This window comes from Raphanus sativus, chromosome 6, assembly GCF_000801105.2.
Source record: "Raphanus sativus cultivar WK10039 chromosome 6, ASM80110v3, whole genome shotgun sequence".
NCBI classification, from domain to species: Eukaryota; Viridiplantae; Streptophyta; class Magnoliopsida; order Brassicales; family Brassicaceae; genus Raphanus; species Raphanus sativus.
Window position 1 is genome coordinate 464865 of NC_079516.1, and position 27837 is coordinate 492701.

Genomic DNA, 27837 nt, shown 5'->3' on the forward strand with positions numbered 1-27837 from the left:
TCTTAATAAAGAGATACTTAAAAAGACAGCTTCACCTTCATCTTCCAAGTTAGCCTTCTTCAACTTCTCTCACCTAACTTCACCAGTTTCTCTCTCTCTCTCTCATCTCTTTGAGCAAGAAAGAAAAATTGAAGTGATAATTACAACCCACCAACTAAAAAAAAACCACTTTCTTCAATTCAACTCTACGCGTCGCTTAGTACCCAAAAGTATTAATATTTTTGAGTTTCCCATTATTTCCCAACAGCATCATTAATTACCCATTACTAATCCCCATTTAGGTTTTGTCTGAAAAATTTCCCTTTTAAAGATTTGTTTCTTTATTAGCCTTTGATTTTGACATCCATCACTGTTCTTCCCCTTAGAGAGTACCCATCACTCCAAGATTTGATTTTTATAGGATTATCCTTGACTAAAGAGATGGCGAAAGTACTAAACTCGAGCCAATCATGTCGTTTCCCTTCACCTTCAAGCTCCTCTTCTACATCATGCGGAGCCAATGATGGTAACAGAGACCCACATTCTCTTTTTAACATTTCTCGTCAAGAGGAAGAAGAAGAGGAAGAGGAGAGAAGCGAGAAAGAGGAAGAAAGATTCGAGCTTTCGTCTGCATTGGAGATTCTTGTCTCTGCAATCAGAAGGTCTGTGATTGGTGGGTGTGTTGGAGAAGAGGATCTTTGTTCGATGGAGATTGGTGTCCCTTCAGATGTTAGACATGTCGCTCATGTCACCTTTGATCGTTTCCATGGCTTTCTTGGTTTGCCTGTTGAGTTTGAACCTGAAGTCCCTAGACGAGCTCCTAGTGCAAGGTTCGTTTTGTTTTTATAAAAAATGATATTTCCTATTCCCGATATATATATATATTTGCTAAATTTTTAAGGTAATTTTACTAATTAATGCTAATAAGTTATATATATTTTAAACACATTTTGAATCCGATTAAATATAATTGGTTGATAATTTTCTAAAATTGTAAAAGTAAAAAAAAAAAGTTATATCCTTCAAAAAAAAAAAGTTATAAATATTCCTTATATTTTGAATATACGTGAATACTCTTTAAAAAAAAATTTGGGAAATAGAGGGAGTAGATGTTTCTCTAAATGATTAGTGGTTGGAGATTTATAGTGTTATTAAGCAGATGACTCTGTTAAGGATATTGAGTGTTGGTAGATAAGATTTGATTGAGGACATCTTGTTGTGCATAGCTGTTTTTTATCTGTGATTTGGGGTGTGAAATGTCTAACGAAGTGGGATGTATGTGAATGCAGTGCAACCGTGTTTGGAGTCTCAACTGAGTCAATGCAGCTATCATATGATACTAGAGGGAACATTGTGCCTACAATACTCTTGATGATGCAGAGTCACTTGTACAGTAGAGGCGGCTTGCAGGTTGTTTGTGTAATTGTGTTTCAAAACTATATGTATCAGCAAATATAACCATTTGTTGCCATATATATATAGGTAGAAGGAATATTCAGGATTAATGGTGAGAATACTCAAGAGGAGTACATAAGAGAAGAGCTGAACAAAGGTGTTATACCAAACAACATTGATGTACATTGCTTGGCAAGTCTCATTAAGGTAACATACTAAACCCTTACTTGGATCTTACTCTCATTAGTTGTTAGTTTCTAACTTCTTCGATTTGTTTTTTTTTTCACTTAGGCTTGGTTTAGGGAACTTCCAACCGGTGTGCTGGACTCACTCTCACCAGAGCAAGTCATGGAGTCCGAAACTGAAGACGAGTGCGTGGAGCTTGTAAAGCTTCTTCCTTCAACGGAAGCTTCTCTGCTAGATTGGTCAGTCAATCTGATGGCAGACGTTGTGGAGATGGAACATGTCAACAAGATGAACGCTCGAAACATCGCTATGGTTTTCGCGCCCAACATGACTCAGATGTTGGATCCGTTGACGGCTCTGATGTACGCGGTGAAAGTCATGAACTTTCTTAAGACCCTTATCGGGAAAACGCTTAAAGAACGTAAAGAGGCTCGAGATAGGTTGGTTCAAGGCTCGAACCCGGGTCCTAGAGACCAGAACGGTGATGATCAGAGTAGCAGGCAGTTGTTGCATCTCATGAAAGCTGCTAACGAGGAGGAAGCTGTGGATACCTTTGAGGCGGAAACGAAAGACAGAGAAGGATCTGAAGAACTTATTGGTTTAAAGTCGTCTCTGGTTAAAAGCTGTGGAGGTTTTGGAGAGAAAGAGAATGGTTGGGAGGAGGAGAATAGGAAGATGAAGAGGACAATGTCGAATGCGAGTAGTATTGTTGGACGTGTGAATTACAGAGTTGAGCTGTTCGAAGCTTGGCGGTGAATAAAGATTACATTTTCTATAAAAAAAAAAAAGAATTACGTTTTCTGATGGTTTTGATCCAACTTTTTGGATTTTGTTGAATGATTTCGATATTGTGAGGATGAATGGGTTGCTTGTGTCTCAAGAAACGTTACATTTTTGCATATAATGTCGAAGAAAAAAAAGCTTGTTTTGTGTTTCCAAAAAAAAAAAAACCATGGGTGTAAAGGCCAACTAATTGGACAAATGGGCCTGGCCCAAACGATTTTTCGAGATGACAAAACCAAAAGAATTATTCCGACAACCAAACAGTGTGATAATCTCTGATTAAACCATTTCTCTCTTCTCCATCTCAAAACTCAGAAGATAATGGTGAAGCAAGTGGAAGTTCAGACACCGATGGTTGTTCGGCTGTGCAAGAAAGAGCTTTGGTTCAAGCTTTGAAGACACTCCCTAAAGAGACAAGACAAAGATGGGAGAGAGTAGCTGCTGCTGTTCCTGGTAAAACGGTGATTCAATGCAAGAAGAAGTTTGCAGAGCTTAAGGAACTCATAAGAAGCAAGAAAACTGGAGTCTAAATCAAGTTGTAATGATTCATTTGCTTCTCATTTACTTATTTAAATCCTATTGTATTGTTTGAGTAATCATTTGATAAGAGTAATCAAACAGAGTTTTATTGTCTCAACTATATAAGAAACCGCAAAGTCTTCAAAGGAAGCAAGTAAGCATGAAAATAGATGTGGTTCATTTTGTTAACAAGGACCAAAGAGGAAGGCTTATTGGTCCATGCGCAAGATTCAACGGCTCGTGGTGCTTTAACCTGATGATGACCCAACAGTCAAGTAACTGTTTCCAAAGTCTTCACCCACCAAGAAGAAGCGCAAGGGCGTCACTCATGCTGCTTGAGTCTCTAACAATCCCAAAACCGGCCTTGTTGGTCTTGCCAGCTCGACGCAAGTAAAGCATCAGGTCGTGTTACATCAACTCCTCTCTTTGGTTCCCATACCTGATCCAACTCTTCTGTCTTCACAACGTACCCTGCCAAAGCTTCAAATATAACAGAGTGACTATCTGTTACAATACACTAAACACAGTAACTTTGCAACCAATAAGGAAGATACGAGTAAACTTTGATCTCTCACCTGATGAGTTTCCACCTCCACTAAGTTGCGTGGGAATTGGAATCTCGGAGCGAGTCCAAATGTTTTGGAAAGCTTCTGATTCACCTACTCGTGGTACATTCTGAGTAGCACAAGTATTTGAATTTATACTCTTCTCAGATGAAGATAACAACAAACCGTGCTTCGCACTAGCTTTGATCTTGGCTTCATGAAGCAGCATATCTAGTAAGCCGGTGTCACACGAAGAGAAACAATCTGGCTCATCTATCTCCAACGGTGGTGGAGATTGAATATAAGTATCAACAGAGTCCAGTAGATCTGACTGTGGAGGTGACGGTGTCGTCGTCGTCTTCCACTGATCAAATCCACTAGTTTCTGAATATTGGAATGAAGGGAGCTCCAGCTTCACCGCCCCAAACAAGGGCTTAGAAGTAGGAAGCATGCCATCCGTAAAGGTATGGCTATCTTGAATCATCATCACATCAGATGGATGCTGGTTTCCACCATACATAGGATGATCAGAGATACTAAAAGATCTTGGATTCTTTTGTGGAGCAGCGTTCTGAAAATGTTCCGGAGATTGGAATGCTTGCCTTATGTTGTTACTGTGTGGCGTGTAGCTACTTGCACCAGCTCCTAGCATGTTGTATGCGAGCATATCAGAAGCTCCAGGTAACAAGCTAGTAGCAAAATTAAGATCCTCAAACAGGACATTAGCAAAATTCAGATCCTCAAACAAAGCATTAGCTCTGGAGTTCCCCAACTGCGAGAACTCTTGATGTCTTCTTCTATCTACTACTCCGGTGATATTACTCGTTGATTGGTACTCTTGACTCCAGTGCAGGTCTTCAACAACATGGGTTCCAGGAGGGTAAAGTGGTAACCCTGCTCGTTGCCGCCTCTTGATACGCGTGTTCCAATAATTCTTTATCTCATTATCTGTCCGACCAGGCAACTGATAAACACACAAAAAAATCAATACCAAAGCCTTTAGGATCATCACTTTATGAATGCTCTTTCTATACTACTTACAAGTTCAGCCATCTGAGCCCATTTATTCCCCATCCTGGCGTGCATCTCAACGATAACCTGCTCTTCCTCTTTGCTAAACGCTCCTTTCTTCAGATTCGGCCTCAGATGATTAGCCCACCTGAGACGACAGCTTTTACCGCAGCGTGCAAGGCTGGTGTGCTTCTGCACGTTGTTCCAGTTACCCTCACCGTGCCTCTTGACGTAATCAATCAAAACGCCGTCTTCCGTTGAGGTCCACGGGCCTTTCTTCAGGTTCAGGACGCTTCCTTTCCCTCCTCTGCTGCTCGTGCAGCCATTATTATCAGCAGTCGATGGTGATTCGTTGTTGTAGATGCTGGAGTACATAGCATCATCGCTCTCATCCATCGTGTAACTCATCCTCTAACTCTTTCTAATTAAAGCAGTTGCAGCTTTAATAACCGTTTAGACATTAAAGCTCTCTCACACCTGGAACCAGTATAGAGAAAGCAAGAAGACAGAGGCTTTTAATATGTATCAACATCGAAAGAATGAATTTGAAAAACAGACAACTAAAAAAGCAACAAAGTAAAGATCTTTGGACAAAATTAGATTCCAGAAGCTCTACACACTTAGATTCTATTAATAGAAAGAAAAACCTAAAAAATCAAATTCCCTAATTCGAAAAGAAACGAAACCCTAAGCTATAGATCTGCGTTTATCACAAAGAGACGAAGTCGGAGCTCGAAGTTTTGAGCTGAACACAAGAGAAGAAGGGGAAAGTAATCCCGATTTTGGGATCAAAAAACCTAGATTTCGAGTGAAGATGAGGGAGAGATCCGTGTGCAAATGGATGAAGAAAGCAAGCAAGGAGGGAGGGAGGGAAAGAGAGAGATTACGCGGGAGGAAAGGGGAGAGCGATGTTATCTCGGAGAATGGATGAATCAATCGAGAGGTTGAAGATGGGAAGAGATCAGAGTAGTAAAGCAATCATTCATCATTCATAAGCTCAGAGAGAGAGAGAGAGAGAGATGCTCACCAGATCAAGTGGGAACAAGATCAAACTAAAGTGAAAATAATAAAACACTCTTTCTATTTAATGCTTGTTGCTCAAAATAAAAATTTATTTAATGCTTTTTCATTACTACAAAAAAGAATTTTTTTTTTTTTACTTTTTTTCTTTTCTGGAAAAATTATAGAGAAATTTCTAATTTATAGCATGAAATTGTGTCTATATTTAATTTTTTTTTGAAACTATATATAATTATTTTCTGACAGAAGAAATATAATTGTTTTTTTCCTGGCAAAACATGGCAAAAGAGTATATACAAATAAGACTGAAAACTAATAGATAATGCCAATATTATGCTCAAAATTAATTATGTTTGTAAACAAATACTCTTTACTTGCTCAAAATAAAAATATAATTAAATTTATTTTGTATTTTGACTATGTATTTTAAAATAGTTATCAATTAATGATATTTAATCAGTTCAAATATTTATAAATAATGTTTATAAAAGTATGCAAATTATTTCAAAAATATAGAAAATGTATTTTTTTGGAATAAAAAGTTTTTTAAAATCTAGTAACTATAATCATAATAGTGATATTTAAGAAGTGTGTAATAAATTGCAATTTATACTGTTTTGGTATAATCGTCTACTATACGTCTTGATAACACAACAAACTAAAATTGCAATGTGTACTTCATTTAATGGTGTGATTTTGAGTTTACTGACGTTGAGATTACGAGGGTCCGCACTCGTATGAATGTCATCCAGTGATTCTTTCTGACATCAAATAGATAGTGTATGATTGTGACTCTCTCTAATCAGACTGGCTAATCGACATAAAGTTCTGTCAGGAAACCAAATGGCGAATCATGCGACCGACGACTCAAACCTTTTTCATGCATTTGCTACTTATATAGCCTGTTGTTACTTCACTTTTGCCACTTCACAGAAAAAATGATGTTTTATACAAAAAGAAGATAATTGCGGATCTTATTTAAACCATTTGAATGCTATTTATAGGTGAATCTATAAGTAAGACTCGGATTATTCAACTCATGTATGTGCTACAGCTCTGAAGCAAGCATGACAACCAAAAGATGAAGATAAATGTTAAAAAGTAAATAAGCAATTCAAGTTTCACATCAGATATCAAACTCAAAAAATCTAACACACACACACATATATATATATATATATATATATATATATATCTGATCCAGTTCTATTTATTAAAAAAGCATGTTGGAAAGCAACTGATCCAAGAAAAAATCTGTGCGAACAATATCATATTAAGTGAGAATTAGACATCTAGTTCTAGCTGAGCATTTAAGCTTCAGTATTGGCATCTGGTATGCTCTAATAGAACATCCTGCCCATGATGGTATATATATATGATTCATCATAATAAATTGGTAACAGAGTCAAGGTTCACTAGTGAGTGATCCTTAGTTTGAGGAGAAAATTGATATAGTAAATAAACAATTTAGGTCCTAACTTGATATTAGACCAAAGAAAATTTTAACATATATTTGGTTTAATTTTATCTAGTATGACACATTTTGAGAAGTAACGGATTCTAAAAATAAATATCTGAAGGTCCAATCTTAAAGCTTACAATGTCTAAACGAAAGATTGGACATCTCGCTCTAGTTGAGCTCCCGACTTCCATCAGAGCAAAGAGATGATAAAATGTTACGGTTATATGGTTTCTATGCATATTCATCCCCAAACATTTCTTCAACAGTTACGGGGAGATAGTTCATATCTGAAAAGAGAACAAAATTTATAAACAAAAATACAAACAGAATCATCTATTAAAACAAAATTCAATCCAGACTTTAATCACAATCAAAATAAATCAAGAGGAATTTACTAATTTGATTTTAATGTAGAAAAGGTTCGAAAGTGCCCACCACCTTCTTCAACTGGTCAAGAAACGATAAATACGAAACCGTTCCATCGTTTCCAGCAAGGACCCTATACTTATCTCTCCTCGTGAAGTTAGTGCATTCGAACCCTAACGCAGCCGCTAAGATCCTCTGAACATAATTCGCCACGTCATGCGGACTCTTCCCTGAGGAACACGTAGCCTCAACCGGAAGCTGGTTCAAGAAAGTAACCTCGTAAACCGGTCTCGGGTTCATGAAGAAGAAAATCGGGTCTAAACCTTTCCAGCCTCTCGCTGTGGTCGCGTGGAAGAACCCAACTCTATAATTCATAGCAACGGGTACAATCCTATCCGTTAACTCAGCGAAAAGCCCGCTAAATCTTAGCAAGAACGGTTCACGACAAGTGGTTCCCTCAGGACAAACCACTAGATCGCCTTCAGACAGTTGTTGTTTGATCTTTGCTGCGTCTACATCTCGGACTCTTGTCAATCTAACGGTTGGAATGGGAGATAATATCTCGGATAAGCGTGAGATCGAGTAAGTAACGGCCGGGACGCTGCGTCCGAGCACATACGATAATACCACCGGGTCCATTAGGGTTCTGTGAGTGCACACGAAGAGAACACCGGAGTTTCCTGCCGTTGGTGCCTGAGGAGGCTTGCCTTTGACGATGACCTGGCCACCGAATATCTTGGAGACGTACGGTGTGGCCCATAATGGGAGGACGGATCCAAGAAAGATCCGGATGGCGGCGAGAATGATTCCTAATGGGATCCATGTGAGGATGAGGAGTGCGGTGGCTGGAGTTGGCCGCTTGACAAGGCGTCCGTCGTGGAAGATTACCGGAAGTGGCCGTAGCTCAAATTGTTTGTTACGGTGGTTGTAGTTCTCTGGTATTGGTGCATGAATATGATCCTATATATACATGAAGATTTAAAATTAGTTTTAATAATAATAGGGATTATTAATATATGAAAAAATAGGGAACATATGTTGTAAAATATACAAAGATTTGCGTATGTTAAAAATGACAATAAAAAACTGCCAGTTGAAATTATTATTTTAGAACTGTAACAGTTGAATTATTATATTTTGTATTGATTTTGTTCATGCAAAGATCCAACGTTTACCTCACATAAAGATAAGAAAGTTGTAGAAAGTGTCTTGCCCGGTCTTGCAAGACCTATCTGAGGCTTTCTATCACCAAACAAATCAGCAACACGGCTCAAAACAGATTGATCGATATCAGTTTCACGTATCAAACCGGTGACAAACCCGAACCGGTTCACAATCAGCTCTGAACCGATGACCTCATCGGCTCTAAGATGCTCCTTTGCAAACATTTCCACCATAACTCGAGGCATTCTCGTCACCACAACCTTCTTCTTGCACGAGCTGTAAACCTTCCAAGTGTCCATGCTTACGTCATCCAAGTAGAACTTAGGAAGGACGGCTCTAGCCACCGATTGAATCTCTGATTCGCGTAAACCAACCGTGGCTACAAAAGTCATGAGCTTGATAGAGGCGATCTTGTAGCTGAAAACGTCAAGGAGTGTGATTACAGGCCAAAGAAACAGCAAGATGGCGAAACGAATTAGACCAGATGCTTCGAAGGCAACGAGCATGAAGTAAGAGAATGAATCTTCGTTCCGCAGCATTGTCCCTTCAAATTCCGTCACGACAGAATCTGAAGTCGTTTTACCTCGCTCCATTTTTACTTTTTCTTCTCTTTGTTTTGGTTATGTGATCGAATATTAACTTGTGTCGACTGAGAATGGGAGAAAATGAAATATAACGTTTTATGTTATAAGGTTTTGGATTGATTTGTCTCTGTTGCAATGGCAGTTTATCAATATTACACCTACCGTAGTTGTACATGTACATTAGAAAAATGTTCCATAAGTCAATATTATATAGAGTCATAGAGAGATGTCAAGAAAATACGATTATACACGTCACGGTGCTCCTCTTTTCTAATGAAATGGTGCACGTAATGTTATGTGAATAAAACAAAATTAATGGTTTTAAACTAACGGATTTGGTCCAAAAAAATTTTACACTAACCCATTTAGTCCAAATTGTTGGCAGAATGCACCAAAATTAGGCAATGGCTACAGCTAAATATACGGATTTAGTTAGGTTACTGACCTAATTATATAATCACGGCATATAGTCCATGAGAAAAATAATTATAGCTTTAAGTGATACAGATTTTTCATTTTTGGTAAAGATATATATAACCATATAGGTACATTAGAAACTCTATAATTTAATACTTAATAAATTAATAAACACCGTAAATTAACAAATTTTTCCAGTCCTAAATTGACCGGTTCAAAATATGAAATGTGTTGATAAAATAATAAGATAAATAATTTCTAAAAAATCATATGTATACATATATAGTCTCACGAAAATTATAAATTGATAATTTATATGTATATACATTTAATATTTATATAAGTGTAAACCAATCATTATATTATATTCACAATGAATTATCTTTATATTTTTTAATATTTAATATATATTGATGAGATTTAGTAAAATTATATCTAGAAACACATTTAAATTCTATGAAATATATTTTATATGCACCAGTAATATAATAAAACTAATATAAATGTTAAATTTCAAAATGTTAATCAATGTATATATACAGTAAAATCAAATATTTTTATTTTAGAAAAATATATCTTAAAATATAAAAAATGTAAAATAAACATTTTGTAAATTAGTAATTCTATAAATTAATAAAATATCAAAGTTCCAACATTCTATATTTATAGAGTTTTGACTGTATCATTATTGATATATGTTTCTTTATTGTTTGGATTTGATTTGTTTTGTTTAATTCGACCGAAGAGAAACTTATAATATAGTCCAACCGAATTAGTTTATGTGGTTCAGTTTATTGAGTTTGGTTAGAATATTTCGTATATGTCGTTCTGTGAAATCATTTGCCAAAGTGAAACCTTATCTCAACTCAATAATAATTAAACTGGTCCGTGTTTGGTTGCCTACCTGACAGATAATGTTATAGAAGAAAAGCAAGCTTGGAATTCTAACAGAACGTATGTGTGTTGTTATAATAGTACTTTTCATACACATACGTAGACTTTTCATACACATACATATATATATGTAACACAACAACACAACGCTTTCAACATTATATATGTATAACTTTAATTATACATTTTTTACTGAAATATATATATATATATATATATATAATGTTGATTTTAAAAAAAATCTGACTCATATATTTATAGAATTTTTTTAAAATGCTAATTTTTGAAAATTAAAGTTACTAGATAAGATATAATTTTTTAATTATATTTACTTGTCTTTTACATTTTTTTAATTTTTAGATAAATTTTTAATACAGGTAAAGCTTTAGATATTTTTATATTTTTGGGTTTTTTACATTTTTAATTTATACATATATAATGTTGATTTAAAAAAAACAGACTTATATATCTATATTTTTTTTTTAAATGCTAATTTGAAAATTAAAGTTACTAATTTTTAGTAATATTATCATATTTTGGATTTTTTTTAATCAGGGTAAAACTCTCCAACTATGTTTACTTATTGGAAAAAACTCTAAACTAAAGATTTATCAGTAGTAATGTTAATTATGACCTGAAAGGGTTTAATTCATTAAATAAAGTTAGTTTAGAGGTTATTTCATTAAATACTTAGTTTGGGGGTTTTTATCCAAAACAAACTAAGCTGAGGGTTTTTTACATTAAAAATCCTATAAATTATAATAGTACTTTTCATACAGCTACGATCATAAGACTTATATATAGTTGTTATCTAACACAACAACACAACGTTTTCAAGTCTATATTATTTAAAACTCAGACATAAACTTGAGTGTTTAACCTATGTAAGAGGAAAATGCAGCAAGCTAAACCTCCGAACTGCAAGAAGAAGCTCCATGTTGATGCAGGAACTTCGGGGAAAGCCCCTAAACCTTCCAAAGCTAAAGGTACTACAAAACGTGCTCGAGGATCTTCAGAAGTGGGAGGCTCTGTTTCAGACAACCAACCTCTCTGTAACATGATACCACCGACGAACCGCCGAAGGATGGATTTTCAGAATCCGTCCAACCCCGCTCCTTAGCGATTCTGAGCTGGAACTGTCAGGGGTTGGGGAATCCCCGGACAGTTCGACAGTTGGGAGAGATATCCAAAACCTTTGATCCGGATATTATCTTCCTCATGGAAACAAAAAATTCCAATGAAGTGGTTCTCAAGAAACTGGAGCACCTTAGATACGAATGCAATCACTTGATTCCCCCGACTGGACACGGAGCTGGTGGGCTAGCATTATTTTGGAACCCAGATTTAAATCTTCAGGTCTTGGAGTCAAGTCCGAATGTAATTGAGACGGTTGTTGAATTTGAAGGAAAAAATTTTTTTTCTTCTTTTGTCTATGGAAACAATGATAAGAAGCTGAGACAACAACAGTGGGATCACCTCCTCTCTCTATCCTTACCCCGTGATGCGCCCTGGTTCTTGACGGGTGATCTTAATGACATCTTATGTAACGATGAAAAGGATGGAGGAGTAGTCAGACCCAAAGGCTCCTTCTCGGACCTGCGTACTTTCTTCTCGGAGGGTGACTTATTTGATCTGCAACATTCCGGGGACCCCTTGTTTTGGAGGGGCCAGCGAGGAGACGACCTGGTGAAATGCAGGTTGGATAGAGCCGCTTCAAATACCTTGTGGGCCGAATGCTTCCCAACAGCAAGATGCCAATACTTGGAGTTTGAAAGCTCTGATCATAGACCTCTAATCTCATTCTTTGATAAAGGAGGTAAACGGAAAAGGGGTCTCTTCCGCTATGATCGGAGATTATGCAACAATGAAGAGGCGAAGAAGTTCATAGATGAGACACTGAGGGATGATACCAGAGAAGCCGTATGTGACATTCTAGCTAATACGAGGTCAGCTATCTCACTCTGGAATAAGACCCAACAGCGCAATAGCAAGAAGCAAATAGAGCAGAAAAAGCTGGAGCTTGATGTCGCGCTCTCGAGCCCACAGAACGACACGAACCTGATACAAGACATCAAAACAAAGCTTAATGCAGCTTACCTCGCAGAGGAGGAGTATTGGAAGCAACGGAGTCGTTTGCTGTGGCTAAAGCTAGGTGATCGGAATACAGGTTATTTCCACGCTATCACCAAGTCGAGGAAGAGAGCAAATGCTTTCTCGGTACTGGAAAATGATGATGGACAGATGGTAAACAAGGAGGAGGAGATAGTACAAGTTATCGGGGACTACTTCCAACATCTATTCACTTCCACGCCAGGGGAGAGAGAGATGATTGTAAACCAGGCACTCTGCCCCATCATCTCAGAGGCAGAAAATGAGCTCCTTCTCAGTGTACCATCGGCAACAGAGATAAAGGAGGCGGCCTGGTCTATCAATGCGGAAAAAGCTCCCGGCCCCGATGGCTTTTCGGCAGGTTTTTTCCATACCCATTGGAACCGTATTGGCACGGCTGTAGTGCGCGAGGTTCAGGAATTTTTCAGTGGGGCTCCACTTCCGGACACTATTAATCACACTCATGTCCGGCTTATTCCTAAAGTCTCGAAGCCACAGAAAGTATCAGAGTATAGACCCATTGCCTTGTGTAATGTCTATTACAAGATATACTCGAAAATCATCACACGAAGACTACAGCCGCTGATGGAGAAACTTATCTCGGAGAACCAATCGGCCTTCGTTCCGGGGCGGGCAATTGGAGACAACGTTCTTATCACTCACGAAGTTCTCCACTATCTGAAGTCGTCAAAAGCGGAGCAGCGATGTGCTATGGCAATCAAGACAGATATGAGTAAAGCATATGATCGCCTAGAGTGGGATTTTATTTCGCTTGTACTCTTACGGTTGGGATTCCACCGAGACTGGATTCAGTCAATAATGCAATGTATCTCCACAGTTACATAATCCTCATTAACGGCTTGCCTAGAGGAATGGTAGTACCGAGCCGAGGGATTCGCCAAGGCGATCCCCTCTCTCCCTACATATTCATAATGTGTAGTGAAGTCCTCTCGGGATTATGTAACAGAGCGCAAGAACTCGGAACCCTCCAAGGACTACGAGTAGCGAGAGGATGCCCCCGGGTATCTCATCTCCTCTTCGCGGATGATACGATGTTTTTCCTCAATGCAAATAAAGGAAATTGTCAAGCATTAAAGACGATTCTGAGCAGCTACGAGCAAGCCTCCGGCCAGTCTATCAACAAAGATAAATCTGCCATAACCTTCTCGCGCAAAGCACCAGCGGAGCTAAAAGAGATGATTAAGAACGAGCTCGAGATCAGTAAGGAGGGGGAGTTGGGAAATATTTGGGTCTCCCGGAGCAATTTGGACGGAGAAAGAGAGACCTCTTCTCTACTATCATCGACCGGATCAAACAAAAGGCGAAAGGGTGGTCTAACAAATTCCTTTCCTCAGCAGGGAAGTTAGTTATGCTACAGAGCGTCCTCTCACCTATTCCCTCGTACTCGATGACTTTCTTCAAACTCCCGGTCTCCTTGTGTAAGCGAATCCAATCGGTGGTTACTCGTTTTTGGTGGGATAACAACGAGAACACTAGGAAGATGGCGTGGGTTTCATGGGAGAGTATCTCCAAACCTAAATCTATTGGAGGGCTGGGCCTGCGAGATTTCCAGAAGTTCAACGACTCACTTTTGGCCAAATCGGGTTGGAGAATTATGAATCACCCAGACTGCCTCCTTAGCAAAGTGCTGAAAGGGAAGTACTATCCAGATTGTGATTTTCTACAGGTCATGGAAACATCGACTATATCACATGGGTGGAGAAGCATTCTTATAGGGAGATACCTACTGAAGAAAAAATTAGGGTGGATTGTGGGAGATGGGCTCTCTATTAACATCTGGAGAGAGCCATGGTTGAGCTCCCGCAAGCAGGAAGGTCCGTTTGGACCACCAGGAGAAGCGAACAAGGACTTGGTTGTGGCAGATTTGATGATCCCAAACGAGGCACAATGGGATAGAAGTAAGATCCAACTACTGCTGCCTGATTACGAAGAACGCATCCTCTGTTTAAAACAGAGTTGTACGGGAGCTCCAGACCGTCTGGTTTGGCTGGGAACGAAGTCAGGAGAGTACTCCGTAAAGTCTGGGTACTACACAGCGATTCAGGATGATGAGAACGGTGGCTTGCTGGAGCCAGCGGGAAATAATGACTGGAATAAGAGGGTCTGGAAGCTAGACTGTGCGCCGAAAGTGAAACTCTTCTCATGGAAGCTCCTCAAGAGGGCCCTGCCGGTGGGAGAACGACTTATGGAAAGACATATCCCAATTGATCCGCATTGTAAGCGATGTGGTTGTACTGAATCTACCACTCATCTGTTTCTCCATTGTAGCTACGCGCAAAAGGTATGGAGCCTAGCTCCTTTTACTGAAGAACTGGAGTACAGAGGAATGGTAGATTTAGAAGCAGAATGGGAATCACTCTGCAACCTAAAATGCTTACCGCCGTCAGGAGTCTCTACGGGATCGCTAGTGCCTTGGATTCTTTGGGGCTTGTGGAAAGCCAGGAACCGGTTTGTGTTTGAGGGTTTCTCTGCTCCACCAGAAGATACCCTCTCCACTGCCATCACTCTAGCAAGGGAATGGAGCACCAGCACAAAGAAGAGGGCAACCAGAGCCACAAGAGGAAGCATGCCACACTATTCCTGCCCAAGCGGAGCGATAGTAGTGAGATCTGATGCAGCATGGTCCGCACAACTCAAGACAGCAGGCCTGGGATGGATGATCTTGTCACCGACACAGAACCAGGAGCACCAAACTCCTCTACAGTTTGTTGACTCGGCTCTTATGGCGGAAGCTCTCGCCTTGCGTGAAGCTATTCTCTCGTGTGACCACCTGAAGCTATCAACGATACAGTTCGAGTCGGATTCGTCTCTACTGATAAACGCCATCAATGCGAAGACCCCTGTCTCTGAGATAATGTGTATTGTCTCTGATATCCAATCCTTAGCAGCTGATTTCCTCTCTGTGTCATTTGTTTGGATTCCTAGGGAAAGAAACATCCAGGCTGATTCTTTGGCAAAGAATGCCTTGTTGTTGTATGAACCTATGGTTGGGGATGAGTTTAATGGCCCCAACTAGAACCCAAGTTATAATTAAATGCAGTGTTTCAAAAAAAAAAAAACTTGAGTGTTTATAAACATTTTTCCTTTATGCATTTTCTTATCCGTCTCTTTAATTATGTTAGCTGAGGTTTGGTTGGAATCAAAAGGTATGGAAGAAATTTGGTTGTTATGAAATCTATGTAAAAAGTCCAAGTTGAATTGGCATCCTCGATAGGTAAGAACCAATTACTAAAAAAGAAACCGAACTTATTTAACTTAACAAAATAGATACATGTACGAAATTCTGTTTTTTTGCCAATTTAACTAAGTTACACAACATAAATGTTTAGTGATGGATGATTGATACGCTCTGTTCTAGAAATTAGTAACCAATCTATGGTCGAATCTAAAGTCTGTATGTGCAAATATATATCTCTAATTAAAATATTTTTTATATCGTCTCCGAAGATCTGCACTTTCTAATCCTTATCGACATTTCTCTCTCTTTTCTTCTTCCTCCTCCTTCCATCACCTCGCAACACTGTCTCCTTGGTGCCTGTCAACAAAAAGGAATAAAAATGTAATAAAAGCTTCAAAACCTAATTTTAAATGTTACAAGTTTCAATATAGAATCAAAAAGCGCTAACCTTGTTCCAATACTCAGGATCCATCTTCATTGAAGTCACCAATATCCTCTTCACTCTAGTTACCCGAGAATGCTCTCTCTTTCCGCAGTAACCATAATTCTTATCCGCCACACTATACCAAGTTTTAGTCCCACTATCCCGCACATCCTCTGCTCCATCCATGAAATAAGTGACGGGACGCTCACACGGGTCAGGTTTCAAGGGCCTTGTGTTAAACGTGAAAGGTCCATCGCTCGAAGACCGCCAGGTTTTGAAGGTTTGCAACGGCTTCTCCAGCTCCTTAGTGCTCAAGAAGTAAGAGTATATCTGAATGGAGTATCCCCAAGAAATGGATATGGACCACTGACGCTTGCGGTCATGGCAGTTAACCTGTTGGAGTATTCGATGCGGGTCGAAGGTGTAAGGTTTCATTAGGGTTTGTAACGACTCGATAGGGTTTTTGTTAGGGAATATTGAGTCTAAGAAAACTAGGTGATGCAATGATACAAGGGGAGCTAATGGATGTGCTGCTAGAAACCCAAATGGATCTCCTCTTATGTCAAGCTGCAATACATCAAAAAAAATGTTGTTAATTTATACTAATGTTCTTCTTTAAATGGTTTAGACGTGTTTAATTTTTGGTTGACCGAACGACTAATGTCAACGAAAAGATTTCTAAATCGATTTTTATACTTATACAATAACAATTTAGATGGCACTCATTCGCTAATTCCTAACAAAAACTCTAATTAGAATTTTTTTTTGAAAATTGGTCAACATTATCTATACGCCAAAATATAAATTACACTATTTTAAATAAATATTATGTTACATTCAACAAATCAAATTCTAAATGCTTTTTATAGCATTTACCTAAGTGATTAATACGTTTGATCCCTTTAATTTCTTTGCTATTTTCATAAATAAATTAAGAAAATTCACGTGGCAAGAATTTACTTAAAGAGCTTTTGTCGGGATCTAAACCATTTGAATGTGTCGGGATCCAACAAACGAGATCAGAAACAGCTCTGACACATGTCCAAACAACCAATCCTAAAGCTAACACGTGCCCCCCAACAGAACTCACCTGGTGAAAACCGCGTTCTTCGGTGAACGGAACGCCGATCTCGCTAACGCAAGCCGCGATTCGCTGATCCGAACCGTAATAATAAAAATACCGCTGGAGACAACCGTCCATCGCTGCCGCCAAACGCGCAGCAAGCGGACGGCTGATCGCGAAACCCCCGCCGCCGAACGCCATATCGTACGCGTGCATCACGTCCTGCTCGACGCTCTCCGAGTTTCCACCAATGTACCACATCTGCTCGTGGTCATACTTCGAGAGAACCTTCACGAGATTATCTGTAAAGAAAACGGTGTCGTCGTCTCCCATCACGAACCACCGTACATCCGGTAGATTTAGTTTGTAACTATCCCATATCGTCCTAGCGATCCGAACCGCGGCTCTCGAGCTGGAGAATCTAAACCGGGTCCAACCAGAATCGGAAACTCTAACCGGGATCGAGAACCGGTTATCGGAATCATTCTTAGGGAAATTCACCGGTTTATCGAGCCAGACGGATCCACGCGTTGTGGCATTGCGCCACCACAAGGAGGTGAGCCGGCTCCGATCGAGCCACGTGTCAGCTGCTCCGGCGATACAGAACTGAACGTGGGAGATATTGATGGGACCGGCTGATCTCGTCGGCGGGAGGGCTAGTGCCTTCTGAGGCACGGCGGGGAAACGGAGACCGTAGGAGGAGGAGTAGTCAGGCGGGGAGGAGGAGGATAGAAAAGTGATGCGGAGAACGAGAGAGACGGAGAAGACGAGGCACGTGAGGACGGAGACGCGAGTGACAACCACGAGGTAGTCACGTGGCCGCTCCGGCATGAAGAAGAAATTTGAAAACTTCAGGGCCTCGTGGTGGTGGCCGTGCTCTCCGCTTCCTCCGCGATTCAGTTTCATGTTTTTCTTTTTTTTTTGATGTGAGAAGAGAACAACACCGTGAAAATTCACTCCGGCGTGAGGGAGTGGTTCTTATTCACACCAGACTTCAGAGTTGCCCTCTTCCTCTTGCCTACGCCGTGGGAATGGAGTTTTGTTGGAAATTTTACGGAATTGCCCCTGACGGTGGCTGGAATTATTCTATTTTTAGTAGCTACTTTTGTTTATTTCCTTTTTTGGAGAGTGGCAACTCTGTGAGATAAACAGGCATAAATAGAAAAAGAGGTTGACACGTGAAAGAAACACACAAAATGACGGGGACAACCTCCAGTCAACGATAATATGGTAACAGATTGAATATCATGTTTCAGAGTATAATAAACAGAACCAACAAAAGAAATGCTTCAGGCTGTAACTGGTTCTCAGTTTTAGAAATAAGATGAGTATGCTCAATTATAAAAGTATAGAATACCAACAAATCAGAATCGTGGCTTCACAACCTGATCCTCAGAGAGTCGACAGCAAACGTATGAGCTGATCGCCTGAAGGCCGTACGCCTGTCTCTTCTCCTTCATCCTGGAGTTGTGCAGGTCTCCGTCTGGCCATTTTATTTTCTTTTACCCATCTTATATGGGCTGTTTCTGAAGCATCTACTGATGTTTTCGTTTGGTTTTATCTTGTCTTCTTTGCATTTGATGTTCAAACTTTGTTGGCTTTGGCCCCAAGTTAAGATTTAATGACAAAAAAAAATCAGAATGTAGTAGTTAAGGAAATAAGATGAATGACATAAATGTTATAGTAAGATTGTAATTCTTTCTCCGGTTTAGAAATAAAATGGATGAGATTGTTGTGGAGGTTATATAGTGATAAACTACGATATAATTCAACTCAACAAAATTTTTTGGCCATCAGTTAGATCGATAAAATCCAATCCATAATCAATCTTATAATGCCAGGGGACGCGATCTAGTGGAGTTGAACTTCAATGGAGAAAGTATCAGACATTACGAATTTGATTAAAGACAGTTCTTCAACTAGACTCAGCGATTTATTTTTTTCGTTTATTTATACCTCTAATTTGAAACAATGCTAAGATATAATCCTGATGATTTGAGGACCCAATTAACATGACCTTGTCGTACCATGGATTGTCCAAATTTTAGATATGCTCCATGAGCTGATTGCTGGCCTTTCGGCCATTTTATGGGCCTTTATAAGAGACGCTCACATAATTCGGTTTATCAGTTCTCACATATTTTCCATTCTGTCGCTCTCATTTTCACTTGATTTCCTACGAATACCATCGACTCATTCACTCTATGAAGTTTGTATTTTCTTCTCCATTGACAAATGTACACAGCATATGTCAACAAACTCAAAATTTCCAAATCGAAGCTTCTTCTAAAATCATAGTAAACCATCATGTTTATATCTCTAATCATGTTGCAGATTTTGATGCATATTGATCGTAACGGTGGCGCAAAAAAAAAAGGTTGATAGTCTCTTTTTCTTCATCGTTGAGCATTCACACACAAAAATAAAAGCTAGCATCCGTTATGGAACCTTCTTCTAATAAACCTCTATTGCTTACCACTTTATCCGTACATATCGAACAATGACATGGGTTACACTTTGCTAGATCAAGTCGTGGGAAAAATATTGCTGCCAATTGCCATATAGCATTTGGGTCATGGACTCATGGTGTGTTGAGGTACGTAAACATGACAACATGACTCCAGCTGCAACCTCCCATATCAGATCTAATCTTGGACCCAAAAATAAGGAAGTTTAGGCTTGAAGTTAAATATTATCTACAAATTTTCTCTACATGTTTTTTGCATACGTGTCTTTAGGTTTAGAATTACTTTCGCGTAGTCTTATATTACTTTATGTTTGGTTTAAGTTTATTTCAGTCTTTTTCTTTAACGTTTACTTCATTCAATTAAATTGATTACTATAGGTCATGCATATCAAATTAAAGTGGTAGAAACTAAGAGCATCAGCAAGAGTGAATGAAGAACAACTCTTCTTTGAGAACACTTCAACTATTTTGCTAGCTTTGTTTTATACTTGTCACATTATTACTAGTCTAGTTTAAATAAATAAATATATAACAATTAGAAAATTAAATTAGTTAAGAGATTTAATGTGTTCTGTTGTTGCTGATGCTCTAATGGCCGTAATCTCTTTTTTTTTGCTTTTGGTTCGTTATTGGTTTAAACAATTGATCGATTGTTTTTCACACAAAAAAAAAAAACAATTGATCGATTTCTTGCATCACATGAATAATAATCATAGTACCAGAGTTTACAGCGAATGTGGTAGGTCCAGCCGTCGCAGGTTCTGAAGTTTAAACAAAAAAGAGAAGAATAATACTAGAAAATTGTTGACAAAATAAAATATATATCGTATGCTTGCATGCTGGGTAAATGTCACGGTGCATGGAAAAAGCTTCTCTCTCCTCGTTCTCTCTCGCGTATCTTTCACGAGGATGAGATTGAGTTGAAGCTTCGTTCTTACGTATCGATCGGTGACTTGACTCCGGTATCTTTGACGAGTATATCCAGCTCTGTCTCCGGTGGCTCGCGTTCTCTTCGACGGAGTTATCCGGCTTTCGTATCCGCGTCGCGTTTCTTCTCGAAGGCGGCGGCGGCTTATCACCGGAATTTCCGGTTCATTGATATGCGTTTTTCCGACTCGGTGTGTGACTTGTTCCGCCGTGAAGATGACGTAGATCTTGGTTTCGGTTTGTTTGAAGATCGCCGTTGAAGGCTATCAAGTGGTGAAGAGGACATGGATGAGTGTGGGTTTGAGTTTTCAGTGGTGTTTCTGGTGGATTTGGGATGAGATCTCAGAATAGGTCTGGTGAAGCTCTCCCGTAAAAAGAGTTCAGGCGGAAAGATGGAGGAGATGGCTCCGATTCCGGTGTGTTCCGGCAAAACCAGAGGCGGTTTTCGCTCTCTCCGGCGGTGTCTCGGTGTTAGAGTCACGATGCGGTGACTGGTTGACGCGTGTTTCTGTGGGGTGGAGATCTCAACACGTGCGCGACCGTGCGTTCTGCTGTGGACGCGTGGCCTTCGCGTAACGTTAGGTGTGCGGTGGTTTAGTGGGTTGAGCCCAAAACCCATTTTGGTTTTTCTTTAGTTCGCTCTTTGTTTTGGGCCTTCCGTTTTTTAATGTTCGTAACTTTTTGTTGGGCTTAGGCTCGTTAATAAAATCGTTAGATAGAAAAAAAAATGTCACGGTCCATGCCGATTCCACGGCGATGTATAATAAAAAATCTGATCGGTACACATATGTCGAAAAGTAGACGCAATTAAATAGATAACAGCTGTATCTATTTATTTATTTAGACCATCTCCAACCCACATCTATTTATATCTCTATATTTTTTTCTAAAATAGAGAATCTCTATTATAGAGGTGGATTTGCTCCAATGTATGCCTCTATAATAGAGTTCCTCTATTTATAGAAAAAAATATAGAGGAATTTCACTTTTTGCCTCTATATTTAGAGATTAAAATGACAAATTTCTATATTTTTCCCCTATAAATAGAGGAACTCTATTATAGAGGCATACATTGGAGCAAATCCATCTCTATAATAGAGTTTCTCTATTTTAGAAAAAAATATAGAAGTGTACATTGGAGATGCTCTTAGTATAGTAGTATATATTCAAAAGGATCAGAATATATAACAAAAACACTGTTTTGTTCCAAGCAACTGTAAGATTTCATGTTGAGGCCTTTGGCTTTGCATTTCATAGTCCCTAAACATGTTTAGCAAGTTTACATTGTAGATTAAATTTGTAGAACATCAACGTAATCATCCTGAAGTCCAACAACGAGTGAAGTATGCAATAATAAATAAAAACTGGACGAACAGTCGAGTGTTATCTGAATGTTGTCCAGGCCTGATGTTGTCATATTAGTTTAGACTAATCTTTAGCATCCAGTTTTTAGATAATATTAAGTAAACGAAAGTGCTGTCTTTCCATCTCGTGAAGCATCATATTGAAAAGAAGTTTCCAAGACAATTAAGGTTACGTGTAAAAAATATTGCTAATAGTGTAGGCTCCTAAGTATTTAATACAATCAACCAAACCGGACAAGGGGCAACTATTATATTCTATTAATTTTTTATTTATAAGTTTTTACAAATAGAAAAGATCTACACACCAAAATATCCCATTGAAATGCTCTTAAGGTCGTACCCTTGATCCCTTTGTTATAGGTTTGGTCACACGCATTGTTGACAGTCACGTGGCAATACTGGTACGTCTGTTTCGGTACAGCTAAATTATGCAACGTGTTGTAGTATAAGTGGGATTGTCATGCTTTCCTGCGGTCCCAAGCTTGTTGAAATTATAGACCTGCTCTGCTCCTTTATACCAAAGAGGACGTGTGTAACAATCCTGTGGCTTCACAAAAATATCAGTGGAAAAATTCAAAATATCTACGATCATTATTGTCGATTTGTTCTCATGGAGTATATAAACGGAGAAAGATTTGTTTTTAAATGTTTTCATATTGCTATCATATTCATATGAAACTACCAGCTGTTCCCATAATGAATAACTTGCTCATATGTAGATTGCTGATGACAAGAAAAAGGTACTTTTTTTTTTGAGAAAAGAAAAAGGTACTTGAATGTTCAAAAACTCCATATTTTTCACTAAATATAAGAAATAAGCTTTTAAGTTTCAAATGAGAACGACTTCAGTTTCGATTGTGTTTGATTACATGTTTTTAGACTTTTTGCCGTGTAATCAAATCTAGAGGTCATACAGTTTGTTTTAAACATCCTGTAAACCTTTTAGCAAAAAAAATGTTTTAAATCATACTGAAAATCTATATTTAAGCCATTATACAATATATAAATTAACATTTTCACTATCAAAAACATTTGCATGTGATTCTGAATTTCTTTAGGTTATTATAGCAAATTCTAAACTTTTATTTAAAATTTTAATAGTAAATTTATTTGCAATTTTGTTTTTAAAAATAACAATAACAACTAACAAATACTTTCGCAACATAATAAATTCAAAAGTTTATATATAACGAAATCTCGTGATGTAAATACTTTTATAAAGTTGTGAAAGTACTAAAACAGGAAATACGTCCCAAATATATATATATATATATAAGAATATAATTCGTCCCAAGGGAACCAAACTGGAATTGTTTTAGAAATACTGGGTATGATCTCCAGATTCAAAACAAAAGAACTGTGTCATAATAAATAAATATAACGAGGTCTTAGAGCATCATTATCCCTAGCAGCCTTATGGAGTTCTTATTCATTTTTTTAGTAATAAATATGTGTTAAAAAACTTTATTTAAGAGACACATTTGTTTTTCACTCCAATGCAAGTTTCTTATTTAGGGGTTCTTAAAAGAATTTAAACATTGCAAATCACATCAGTATACAAATGCTTTACATCCCAAATCCAACACTAACATCAACCTTACAAGAGTTTAGTTGAGTATATAAGAATCAGGGAGGAGCATGATTTCTCGTTTTAGAGGTAATAACATCTATCACCTATTCGCAAATTCTAACAAGTGTATATTCTGATCAGACCAATGGATACTATCAAACTCAGTAGCAAGCAATATGAAGTTTCAAACAGAAAAAAAAAGTCATCTGTAAAAAGTAGCTTCAGTGAACGTAGAGGAGAAATCATATTAGTTATCAAGCATTACCTTAAACATCCTCGTATTTGACTTGGATTCATTACCGACTGAGGCTGGTGATGTATTTTCAGATAAGACCTCTTCAGTTGTAATCATCGCTTTAGCAATCTGCGAGTTCTCCCCAAGCACGTGACAGATTCAGTAACGTCTCTCCAAGCTCTTAACCACACTACAAAAATAGATTTGAGAGGTAAGTCCCTCAAGGAAGAGATGCAAAGATGTTTGCTTTTTACAAAAACACTACAAAAGATTCAGGATCCTCTCTTCTTCTCTAATCGATGATGGGTCCATTGGAGAGATCAAAGGCAGCATCATTTAACTGGAAATATAAAATTAAAAAGGCTGCAACTTGACTGAGCTTATTACCATGTTGCTGAACTCCTTTGTTTTCACAGATCCTGAAACAGCCACGAGGACACCATCTTCCCAAGACTCAACTGAATTGATTGTCTTCACTTCGATAGCAGAGAAGTTCAGTGACATCACCATGTTGTGAATATTCTGCAATGATCAAAACTCAAATCCTAATTAGTTAAAGCACAAAACTTTACTAATCCAACAAAGAGGGTCTTCAAGTTATACACACAAATCATCAAAAACAGAGGCAAAAAGTGATTGAAATGTATATTCACAAAACTCAACCCCTAATTAACTAAAGCACAAAACTTTACTAATCCAACAAAGAAGGATTTTCAATTATCACCTTGACTGGGTTATTGGTTTTCACAGATTGGCGATGGTGGAGGTTGAGGGAGACGCCGCCGAATGAGGAACGGGGGAGAGTGGATGAAGGAGAAGTGAGGAGGCGCGGAGGCGATGAGAAGGAGAGGAATGTGTGAGGAGCAGCAGCCATGGATGATGTTTGCAGAAGAACTCGGAGAGGAGGAAGAAGGAGCAAGCACGTGTCCACTAAGCAACCTTTCTTCTGACGCCTAATTAAGCAGCGCTGCTTCTCTTATTAGTTCTTTTTCATTTTCTTTTAAATCAAAAATTCATTAAGCACCTTATTAAGCACTCCCGTTAATGGTGCTCTTATATGACAAATACGGAAAACGTGGATAAGCGCCGAATTTGAGTCGTGGAGTGGAGGAGTCACCGAGGAAGCATCTTCCAGTATCCACGTGAGATCAAACACGTGTCGTTTAGTCTAACAAAAGAAAAACAAGATAATTTGGACAGGCAGAAGTCAGTTTCAGACACTTGAGACTGAGTGGGTCCGAGCAAAAAGGCGCGTGTTCTACTTCCACACTTTTCTCACGGGCTTACGTAGACATCATTAAGTTGTTGTCACAGCTGGATGCGAGGGAGTTAGTGTGGTGCAGGTGCAGTATTATCAGGCAGTAATAGTGACATATTCTATTCCACGCTCGACTGTGGCGCGTGTATCGCGTTCCTGTTTTAGCTCGTTTTAGATTCTCTCGTGTGTTTTGTGTGATGACGTTTTTCTGATCGAGAACAGAGAACTGACTGAAAAACTTAACCTATTTGAATCTGATCATCACTAGATCGTGAACATTTTTGTACTGTTTTCACGTGGCAAGAAAATTACAACTGGCCGATTTTTCAGCAGAGCATTGTGTTCACGTAAGTTCAACAATAGACGTATGTTTTGTAAAATGAACATTTCTGTAACAGTTTCACGTGGCAAAAAAATTGCAACTGGCCGATTTTCAGCAGAGGATTGTGTTCACGTAAAGGTTCAACAGTAGACGTATGTTTTGTAAAATGAGTTTTTAGCACATTTTTGACACAAATGTCTATGATATCACTATGTTTTGTATTTTTAATTTAGTAAGTATGGGTAAATATGATATAATAGGATTTTCTGAGGAAGAGGACTGCATATTTTAATTAGTTTCCCTCTTCACGACCAAAACTCACTTGTGATATTTATTTTCTAACAATTCCCCAACAAATCATGGATTGACCTCATCTGCTATATATACTTTGGTGATCGTGTTAGTAAGAACCAAAGACAGAAAACGAGATGGCATGGACAAAATTTCAAATTTATTTTTTAAAACAGATTCTGAAAACACTATTTATAAGAAAAAAAGTTTTGTAACCTTTTGATATTTGGTGAAATCCCAAATGGCGAACACAATATCTCGTGTCTAAGTAATCCTCGATTCCAGATTGTATTTTGTGGGTCTTTGCTGAGCATTTGTATACACTCCGCTATATGTAGAGTTTATCTTTATGATCTTTTTAGGTTCGATATTAACTAAGTGTGTGTTTTTTCTTTGTGAATCATTATACGGACGAAGCATATATATAGCGTGGTGGTATACGTATACACATCTTCGTGAATGGTGAATCGGGTGTTGCGGGTGGAATCTGAGCACAAGTGGGAGACGAACATAACTACGTGTCGAAGATCCAACACTTATATCGACTAAGCATTGGAGAAATCATAAACAAATAAAAACACCTTAAATCAGTCGTCAATACCCAAAATATCTCGAGCATTTTTTTGTTTGGTTTGACAAGAGACTTCTCAAACAATTTTTTTTTTTAATTATTCAAAATATATTCTGAATTTCTTTCTGAAATATACAATTAATTTTGCATGGACAGTTGCGTTTCATTGAGCTGAAATATATGTAGTCAGAGTATTATATATGAATCTCCTTTATGTATAATTCATTGTATATCTAGATTTAACGCCTCATCTAACCTCTAAATACTACATAACCTCTAGCACAGAGAAAAAAAACAATTAACACATAGTAGTATATAATCTTCTATTATACTAAAACACTCTATTACATGTACCTCAGAGTGATTATTGGTTCGTAATTATTTTATGATCAAGTTGACAAAAAGGATATAAAAGCCAGTAAAAAAAGATTCACTCTTCCATTATTGTTGACCCTCTGATTAAAATTATTTAACCCTTTGTATTTAATAATAAATAAATACTAAAGAAATTTTTAAAAAGAATAAAACGAAGTGGTGGACCACATGCGTGTCAAGAAAGGCCGGTCGTTACCGTTAACAGTGTCGCCCTCTAATTGGGCCACGTTAGCGGCGTGTCCGAAAGAAAACGGCCACACGTGTAATAGATCGCACAGAAACTAAAAAGAGGAATGAACGGCGGAGATTGTATAAATTACGTGCGGACCTTTTTTTTTTTTTTCTCCTTGTCTCTGTTCTTTTCCTTTTCTTTTTTAAATCAAACCTTTGTTTTTTAAAATCCCATTGCAAATCTTTACTTATATATATCTCTCCATCTCAGTGATTGTATCTTGCTGCAGTCCCAACTCATTTTTTTTCTAGAATTAGAAGTTGTTATTTCTGGTGGTGGTGGTTGTGTTGAGATCACATGGCTGGGATTTGCTGTGGTGTTGTTGGGAGAGTGAACCGGCTGCCCCGGTTGATTCAGTTACTCGAACTTCTCTTAAACGGAGGTTAGATCTACTCCCGTCGATCAAGATCGTCGCCAAATCCTCCGTCGCTCCTCCGCTTAAACGGCAGAAGAAGCGTGAGACACCGTCTCTCGTTTTGGCGCGGGAAAATCTAGATCTGAAATCGAACGCGAGTAGTGATAGGAAGGTGGAGGAGGAGAAGAATCTTAATTCGATTCCAAGCTCCGCGACGGAGGCAGAGAGCTGTTTTCTTCTCCGACGATGCGCCTAAGATCGGCACGACGTCGGTTTGCGGGAGGAGGAGAGACATGGAAGGACGCCGTATCCCTCCCATCCTTCGCTTTCTTCGGAATCTTCACTTCTACGGCGTGTTCGACGGCCACGGCTGCTCTCACGTCGCGGAGAAGTGCAGAGAGCGGTTGCATGAGATAGTGAAGCAGGAGGTCGAAGCTATGACCACCGACGGCGAGTGTTGGAAGGAGACGATGGCGAAGAGCTTCAAAAGAAGATGGATACGGAAGTTAGCCGGCGAGACTCTACCGTGAAGAGCTCGTGCAGATGCGAATTGCAGTCTCCTCAGTGCGACGCAGTCGGATCCACCGCCGTCTTGTCCCGTGCTCACGCCGGAGAAGATCGTCCGTCTCTAATTGCGGCGACTCTCGCGCCGTGCTTTGCCGTAACGGTGTCGCCGTCCCTCTCTCGATAGATCATAAGGTTGGTTAGTTAAAACTTAAAACTGACTGTTTATAAAATATCTACATCGCA

The 27837-nt window shown here is 38.7% G+C and overlaps 4 protein-coding genes and 2 pseudogenes across 5 annotated transcripts; 3 read left to right on the plus strand and 3 right to left on the minus strand.

The window, feature by feature from the left end:
• Window positions 1-47: 47 nt before the first annotated feature.
• On the plus strand, window positions 48-2464 carry LOC108813762 (rho GTPase-activating protein 4). The gene is made up of 4 exons (XM_018586408.2): window positions 48-809; window positions 1269-1389; window positions 1462-1581; window positions 1666-2464. The coding sequence occupies exons 1-4, from the start codon at window positions 421-423 to the stop codon at window positions 2314-2316; spliced, it is 1281 nt and encodes a 426-aa protein (XP_018441910.1). The 5' UTR covers window positions 48-420; the 3' UTR covers window positions 2317-2464.
• A 410-nt stretch (window positions 2465-2874) lies between these two features.
• LOC108813759 (transcription factor MYB65-like) lies at window positions 2875-5583 on the minus strand (annotated as a pseudogene).
• Window positions 5584-6915: 1332 nt separating this feature from the next.
• On the minus strand, window positions 6916-9159 carry LOC108833189 (glycerol-3-phosphate acyltransferase 5-like). Of its 2 annotated transcripts, XM_018606623.2 has the most exons (3): window positions 8442-9159; window positions 7339-8226; window positions 6916-7187 (listed from the first exon to the last, which is right to left on the minus strand). In XM_018606623.2, the coding sequence occupies exons 1-3, from the start codon at window positions 9021-9023 to the stop codon at window positions 7182-7184; spliced, it is 1476 nt and encodes a 491-aa protein (XP_018462125.2). In that variant the 5' UTR covers window positions 9024-9159; the 3' UTR covers window positions 6916-7181. The 2 variants fall into 2 exon arrangements, with proteins under 2 accessions (XP_018462125.2, XP_018462124.2); XM_018606622.2 differs by lacking the exon at window positions 6916-7187 and having other exon boundaries at window positions 7199-8226.
• A 2061-nt stretch (window positions 9160-11220) lies between these two features.
• LOC130496777 (uncharacterized) lies at window positions 11221-13801 on the plus strand. The gene is made up of 3 exons (XM_056989219.1): window positions 11221-11311; window positions 11731-13219; window positions 13273-13801. Exons 1-3 carry the CDS (start codon window positions 11221-11223, stop codon window positions 13799-13801), a joined length of 2109 nt encoding a protein of 702 aa, XP_056845199.1.
• Window positions 13802-15649: 1848 nt separating this feature from the next.
• LOC108807574 (uncharacterized) lies at window positions 15650-18409 on the minus strand. The gene is made up of 3 exons (XM_056989955.1): window positions 17148-18409; window positions 16082-16624; window positions 15650-15990 (listed from the first exon to the last, which is right to left on the minus strand). The coding sequence occupies exons 1-3, from the start codon at window positions 18024-18026 to the stop codon at window positions 15886-15888; spliced, it is 1527 nt and encodes a 508-aa protein (XP_056845935.1). The 5' UTR covers window positions 18027-18409; the 3' UTR covers window positions 15650-15885.
• An 8605-nt stretch (window positions 18410-27014) lies between these two features.
• Window positions 27015-27831, plus strand: LOC130497071 (protein phosphatase 2C 37-like; annotated as a pseudogene).
• The last annotated feature ends 6 nt before the right edge of the window (window positions 27832-27837 follow it).